Source organism: Sinocyclocheilus anshuiensis, unplaced genomic scaffold (assembly GCF_001515605.1).
Source record: "Sinocyclocheilus anshuiensis isolate Anshui unplaced genomic scaffold, SAMN03320099.WGS_v1.1 scaffold63, whole genome shotgun sequence".
NCBI lineage: Eukaryota > Metazoa > Chordata > Actinopteri > Cypriniformes > Cyprinidae > Sinocyclocheilus > Sinocyclocheilus anshuiensis.
In genome coordinates, this window is record NW_015552625.1 from 3,899,680 (window position 1) to 3,907,885 (window position 8,206).

At 36.3% G+C, this 8,206-nt stretch overlaps 1 protein-coding gene across 1 annotated transcript in view; it reads right to left on the reverse strand.

Moving 5' to 3' along the window:
• atrnl1a (attractin-like 1a) overlaps nt 1-8,206 on the reverse strand; it is a 271,222-nt gene that overhangs the window by 241,560 nt on the left and 21,456 nt on the right. The window contains exons 2-4 of the mRNA XM_016457834.1: nt 2,866-2,949; nt 2,509-2,622; nt 1,347-1,475 (exon numbers count right to left, since the gene is read on the reverse strand). Coding sequence (XP_016313320.1) covers nt 1,347-1,475; nt 2,509-2,622; nt 2,866-2,949 — 327 coding nt within the window. The remainder of the gene's footprint in view (nt 1-1,346; nt 1,476-2,508; nt 2,623-2,865; nt 2,950-8,206) is intronic.

The following is an 8,206-nucleotide window of genomic DNA, read 5'->3' on the forward strand; positions in this document are numbered from 1 at the left end:
AAGCTTCATTTTGTGCTCAGTGACACATTTTTGTGTTGATTTTGATGTTTGTTTTGGATCATTGTCCTGATGGAAGATCCAACCACAGCCTATTATAAGATTTCAAACAGAGGCAGTCAGGTTTAGATTTTTTTTATCTGTTGGTATTTGATAGAATCCATGATGCCATGCATCTGAACAAGATGTCCAGGACCTCTGGCAGAAAAACATTAAAGATCCAGCAGTATATTTAACCGTGGACATGGGGTACTTTTTAATCCCTGTTTGTACTAAACCCATGGGGTGGGTTTACTGCCAAAAAGCTCTTTTTTTAGTTTCATCTGACCATAGAAGCCAGTGCCATTTGAAGTTCCAGTCGTGTCTGACAGCTGAATTTGCTGGAGTTTGTTTTTGGATGAGTGAGGAGAATTTTTCTTGAAACCCCCCCGAACAACATGTGGTGATGTAGTGTCTATTTGATATTTGTTATTAGGTTTTCTGAACTAATCTCTGCAATTCTTCAGCTGTGATCCTTGTAGAGACTTTGGCCACTACAACAGAATATACTGGAGTTTGTTTTTGGATGAGTGCGGAGAATTTTTCTTGAAACCCTACCGAACAACATGTGGTGATATAAGGGCTGTTTGATATTTTTTACAGGTTTCTCACCCCAAGACTCAACTAATCTCTGCAGTTCTCCAGCTGTGATCCTTGGAGAGTCTTTGGCCACTCAAACTCTCCTCCTCACCGTGCATTAGGACGATAAAGACACACGTCCTCTTCCAGGCAGATTTGTAACATCTTTAGTTGATTGGTACCTCTTAATTATTGCGCTGATGGTGGAAATGGGGATTTTCAATGCTTTAGCTCTTTCTATTTTGCAGCCACTTTCTATTTTGTGAAACTCAACAATCTTGTTCTGCACATCAGAACTATATTCTTTGGTTTTACTCCTTGTGATGGATGATTAAGGGAATTTGACCTTTGTGTTCCTCATATTTATAATCCTGTGGCACAGGAAGTCATGGCTGGACAATTTCATGCTCCTAGTCACCCTATTGTGCTAAAAAATGTAAATATGAATGGGAATATACTTCAGAGATATTTTACCCATAAGAATTTCTAGAGGTGCCATTTCTAATTGTGGCCAACATGCATTGGAGAAAAACATTTATCTCTCCCCATTTTAAACTGTTTTACTTCAATGATCGGTTAGAATTTTGTGAATTTTTTAAATTAAATATCAAAAGGATAAACAATGCAGATTTATTTTCACAGACGCCTTTGCTCATATTTACCAAGGGTGCCAATATTAGTGGAGGGCACTGTGTGTGTGTAAAGCATTGTGACTGTATAACCATACTCACGAATAAAAGATGTTGAATCCTGTAAGATTGTAGGCAGCATCACTGAAGAAGTGTAACAATGCGTATCCAGATGTGGTCACCACCTCAGGAATGGTTTCATTTCCTTTAGTCTCTGGGACAACCAGGCCACTGGACAAGCAAGAGCATGACACACAAATGAGACAGGAAAGACTTCCTTCCTTTGTGTTCACATATTCCACACAGCATGAGGACAGCTGTTGCTAAGCAAACAGCATCAGGAGCAGGATAAATCTCTACTGCATGCTCTTGACTGTCCAATATTCTACTAATAAGGAAGAGGATAAGCTCACATTCAGTGCTTCAGCACAACAAAGTGGACAACCACAGAGATGCAATGGACCAGACACTGCACACCAACACAAACACACACACACTAAAAAAAACAGCAGGTCATCTGAAAACAAGGTCTATCCCATTATAAAGGCATAAGAGATAACCTTTGAGAGGAAGAAGAAAAGAAAAAGAAAAAGAAACAGAAACAGAAACAGAGAAAGGATAAGAGAAAATTGAGTGAAGCAAACAGACTGCTTTCATTTTTAATGTGGTACCTAACTTAGGTAGTTAGAAAGCATAGGGAGACTGACTTTATTACATCATTCGCAGTGCTTCATAGAAGTGGATGGTCACTAAAGAGTTCTTTTGGGGCGATTTGCACATTCCATTTTTTGTAATCGCTGGAGGTTTTTTTTGCAGAATCAAGTGTAATTTAGTTTGTCACCAGCAATTCCAAAAAAATCAGCAGTAAACTTTTGAGATATGCACATTTCTCCTGCTATTTAGATTCCCTGCCATTTATTATTTTACATTCTAGTCATTTTAATTAAAGCATTCATCATTCATTTCCTTAATGATTGCAGATGAGGCTAAACAACGAACATTTAGTGGGTGAACAAAGGTGAACACCCTTGCTATGCTTTCAATTAAAAAATTATTGTATTGCTAAGGGAAAAAAAGTCACAAGTTCACAAAAATGAAAGATTAGCAAACATTTTTTAAGCAAACCTCATGGGTGACGTAGTCTGATTTGATTATGAGATTATATGCACTGTCTTAGACCAACAAAATGCATTTATGTTTGACATGAATTGACATTTGTATCCGCTGTGTCAGTTTGTGTATTAATGATTCCAGTATCACTTACCTAAACACAGCTACCAAAGGTGCGTAAATCGAGTCTCCATCAAAGACATACATGTGATCCCAACTGCACTCTGTGGCAAAATGGATGAACCTCAACCTGAGCACAGCATTTGGGCTAAAATAAAAACCAGAAAATATGTTATTTTTTATCATTAATAATAAGACAAATGTATTTGAACCTAAACATTTGTCACATAAATGTGTGTCACATAAATAAATAAAAATTTAGCTCCAACCTTTTTTTTTATTATTTGAATTCTAAATTCTATTCTGTAAATTGCTTTGAACAAAAACATTTGGTAATTAATAAACATAAATAACAAAGACTGAGAGATTAGCTTGACATAGTGGTACTCACTATCCTTCAATCAGCCAAGTGCATTTAGTCTTGTACTTGTAATTAACTGGTCCATCAGTGAGCGATCCTGATGACTCTGTCAACCTGACAAAGAAAAATACACGATATGAATACACAAGATGAATTTTCAGCAAGAAAATGACAAAAAAGAGAAAAAAAAACTACAGCAACTGTCCAAAAGTCATAGGGACATGTCGCCTTTACCATAAGGGCACAGTAAAAACTAAAAATAACTTGTCTGTACTAGCAAAACTGTTCGGAGTGGACAGAAAGTCTTTGAGGGAGAGAACATTCAGGTTGAATGTTATTGTTACAGGTGATAAGCGCTAGCAAACATTAGTAAAATATATTTTTTAAATACTTCACTCTCACTGCATAAATATATTGATGTTTTACTTCTTTAAAATCAATAAATGTAAATATTTTTGTGAATCAATCATGATGTGGGCTTATTTGGAACATATATATTCTAAAATGTACATCAACTAATTAATACATTTTCAAATGAGAGATAAATCTCGCATTTTAACAAATGATTTTTCTTATACACAATGTCAATATCTATAAAAAACACCTAAACGTAGATTTTGGTGGGCTTAATGGGTACATTTACCCAGCACAATAATACAGGAATAAAAATTCAAGCATTGATGAAGTGTGTGATATTAGGACTTGAGAAAACATTGGCAGTAATTATGACATATGACATTTGACATCTTGACTACACAGCCTGCCCAGCAAAATCCTCTACAGCGGCCAATGTCACCATCATGAAACGCCATCCACGTGCGCCAAAAACTGGCCATGTGACACTGGCACAACCACCTGCTCCTGATTCATCCTCTTTCCCCTCATTTTCCATCCCTCCTCCTCCAGTACAGAAACGAGGGTCATAATCCCAACGGATTGAAGCAAAATATACTCGTTTGTCTGACAGTGGAGGAGGGCCAAGACCAGAATGTTACAGAGCCAGTCACAGCAACTGCACATCAATCAAGAGATCAGCTTATCCACCAAAAACCATGTTTATCACACAAACAGCGCAAGAGGTGAACATCACCAGCAGCACCAGCCACAATGAGTCAGAGCATAACATAATGAACAACCGGCACAACAAATCACTCAATCCTAAATGCAGTGGACACAGTGTTTTCTTCAGTGATGACCACAAAATTAAATACAAACATTATGACTTCTGTTTTGAGAATTCTACAGTAGTGAATCACCCATAACCCTTGTTTTGCAGTACAGTGGCTTTTTCATAACCACCACCCATGAAACACTGAAACTTTAGGGGGAAAAAACTTTTAGGAAAATATGACATTTTTTTTATTTAGTTTTTTATTAATTTGACATTTTATGAAACAAGCAACACTCTCAACCTCAATATAGACAAAAAATTACTGCCCATTCAAAAATAAAGATGTGTCGTAATACATAGCCTATTTTATGATGCAGAGTCCATTTAACCATAGCTTGATTACTGTTTATATACTATAAAAATGAAAAATATGACTCATTTTAATGTATTTTAATACTGAGGTTTCACAAACTTGAATAACAAATTTTCACTGTATATCTATGTATAATATCAATGCAAAAAGCCTGTCATCGTGTCAATCACACACTGATCACACTGTGCTTGTGTTTAGACTGGGCCTGACTGTAGCAGGAGCTCAAATGGAGGACAGAAAGTGATTTTAGGTCGTGGCTGAGGCAGAAGACTAGAGATCCTCAGGCTAGCACAACAGGCATGGCACCAGCAACAACAGACACTTGCCTACATTAGTGAAAAAAATGGCATTTTCTGCTTGTTTTTGGAAAACAGCAACTTAGAAGGTATCTTAGTCTAATATTATATTTATTATGACTTTGCGATAAAAAAAAATAGATGAAAATGGATTTCACCATCAACATCAGAAAGACAAAACGCAAGGTTTCTGATTTCTCAAGGCTCTGCATAGCATGGAAAGAGGGATGACTGTCTAAAATAATATGGCACAGTTGATTATTACCTTGATTAACAGGTAAAAAGGCAATAAAAGGACTGAAATCCATTAAACAGAAATATTTACAATCCAAAAGGCTGCTACTACTTCTGATACAGTGCTTTCTAAATGCATATAATTGATCTTACTGTGAACCATTCATCCATGCATATTTTTCTTTGGTAACACTTCATTTTAAGGTGACCTTGTTACACGTTACTTGTACTTACTATTATAATAACAATAAATTATGCATAATTACATGCAAGTAACCCTAAACCAAACCCTAATCTTAATCCTAACCATATAGTGAGTACATAATTAATATTACTCAATACTTAAATGTATGATTACTCTGTAACAAGGACACCTTAAAATAAAGTGTAACCTTTTATTTTTTTTTTATTATATTTGACATTATCAATTTTTATTACAATTTAGTTTGTTTAAACCCAGCCCATTTCTTACAATCGGCTGCAAAAACCTATGGATAGGTTTGCAGTTTTTTTGTTCTTTACTTAGATGTCTAGAAACAAATTGGTATAGAAACCATTTTCATTTTCACAATTTTCAGAAATTGCTAAAATTTTTACAATGAATTGCAAAGAAAGAATAACACATTGAAACAAAACATGAAATTAGGATGAAAACTGAAATAGAATTGTCTTGTAAAACATACTCCAAAAATCTTACAATGTCAAAACATGTTTTTTTACAGTATATGTCACGATATAGAAGAAATGACATTCTGTTACATTGCAGACTTAAAGAAAGAAGGATAGACACATAAAACCAAAAAAGACAAAATATTTTTTTTTCCCCTGAAGCATTGTGTCTTATTAATCTCCTCTCCTCCACTCACTCATGTGTCATTACATTTACATTCACATTTAGTCATTTTGCAGACGCTTTTATCCAAAGCGATTGGGGAACACATAAAGCGATTCTTCTTAAAGAGGCAAACAGACACAGGAACTGTTTGTAATACCAAGTTTTAGGCATTGTTCAAATAAGTACAAGCTAGAAAGGGAAGGAATAAATAAAGAGAAAGTTGTTTTATTTTTTTTTATTTAAGATGAAGTCAAGTAGCGTCGAAAGAGATGAGTTTTCAGCTGTCGCTTGAAAATTGTCAGGGATTCAGCATTCCGGATAGGGGTGGGAAGATCGTTCCACCAGCCAGGAATGGTGAACGAGAATGTTCTGGAAAGTGATTTTGAGCCTCTCTGTGATGGTACCACGAGACGTCGCTCACTAGCGGATCTCAGACTTCTGGAGGGGATGTAGATTCGTAGTAGTGAGTGGAAGTAGGCGGGTGCTGAGCCTGTGGCTGTTCTATATGCAAGCATCAACGTCTTGAACTTGATGCAAGCCGCAACCGGTAGCCACTGCAAGGAGATAAAGAGAGGTGTAACATGGGCTCTTTTGGGCTCGTTGAAGACCAGTTGTGCCTACTTTCACTGCTGTCTGGGACAGGATGGACTACCTGGATTCTCCTGAAATATTTCCTATTGTCCGAGGTGACTTAAAGCATATTAATTACAAAGACTCAAGGCACTCAGAAACTGATGTACACTGGCCCATATAACAAATTAAAACCTACTATGCACAGTATTTTACCCCAAGCAAATGTAATGAGACAGTAGATACCCTATTCTGCTCAGTCACAGCTGAACACACAACATCCTTCTGAACTGCAACCACATACACAGATGAATACCTCAAGAATAACTTGCGACTTTCACCTCAACAACTGAACTCTCTGAAGAGAACAAATGATTGAAAATGAATTATTAAAACAACGAGGCCTTTAAACCATACAAGGTAGAAATACTGTATGTAGCAACCCAAAGAGACACACTCTAACAACAAAATGGACGAGATCAAACTTCAGTATCTCTGGGATAGTTTTAAATCTCCTTGGAGTCTCCTCACAATAGTTGAAATATCTTTAATAACCACAACATTAATGTCTGTAAATGTCTTGAACTGCACAAGAATGAGCCAAGTAAGCCACAAACCCATGCTTATCAGAAAACAGTGCTTTATATGGCATTCTTTTTCTCCCAGTTAACCCACAAACATTTGCAAACCATTTAAAAACACAGTGTGCCCCAAACACAAACCACATCTGGCAAAAACAGACAAAATCAACTGAAGTTATTTTACCATAAAGCCAGCAATGTAAAGAAGTCAACTGTGATGTGTTTGTTGAAACAGTTTGTAATGAACATTGAAAGAAACAGACTGGTTAAAAAATTTACTTTTATAAGAATGTGAATCTACCTTCAACTATACTTGATTCTAATAAAGAAGGGCACTAAAATCTTTCTTCATTAGTTGCAAAAACCTCATTTACAACTACACTTCTTACCACACTATGTGGTGAATTGAGGGCTAGTAATTTTATAATGAAGGATTGTAGCTTTAATCACGACATGGAATATACTGGTAAATATTTTGCAATTGTCTTGTCTCAGACAATGAAGAATTAGCATGACCAAAATCCTGTAATACTAATGAAATATTAGTGCAGGGTTACACCTAACAACGAGACCCTTGAGATATGCATACAAACAAATGCATATACATAAATGCACACAAACTATGCAACAAATGTGTATGCATTATTGGATTATGATTAAGACAAAAGGGCTAGTGAATGTCCGTCAGCAGGGGATGATCTCATCTTCAAGACAATGCAGAGTCCAAATGTGAGCTATAAAAGCACTACTGTTACACTACAACAGCACTGCCATTCTAAATGGAGGCTGTGTCACTCTTACAAGAGGTGACAGGACTATTCTTAGAATGTGTTTATTGTAGGATGGGAACTGCTGAATTAAATGGGCACTTGGAGACACAACATTTTCATTTTTGTGGTTAACAAACGTCTGATATGTCCTGTACCACATCGTAAATGTTTTTATTAGAGACACTCTTGCCAGCTCTAGCAACAGTAAATCCTTTGAAGCATTTATGTTACAGTAAGAGAGAAAAAGATGTATGCTAAAAATATCACTTACTCCTTTCTTCACAAATACTTCAGTTTTTACTGGGGGTTTTCTGAAATATGCTTTCTCTAGGTTTGGGTTGTTCCACTCCAGTAATAGTATACATTATACCTTCACAAAATATTTAATTTGTCAAATTTTATTTTAGCACTGGTCACTGACAGGTTATCGAGATCGCCAACCAGTGTTGATCATAGACTTGGGGGGGGGGGCGTTCCACTCCGTATACATTATACCTTCACAAAATATTTAATTTGTCAAATTTTATTTTAGCACTGGTCACTGGTCACTGATCGAGATCGCCAACCAGTGTTGATCATAGACTTGGGGGGGGGGGACCCT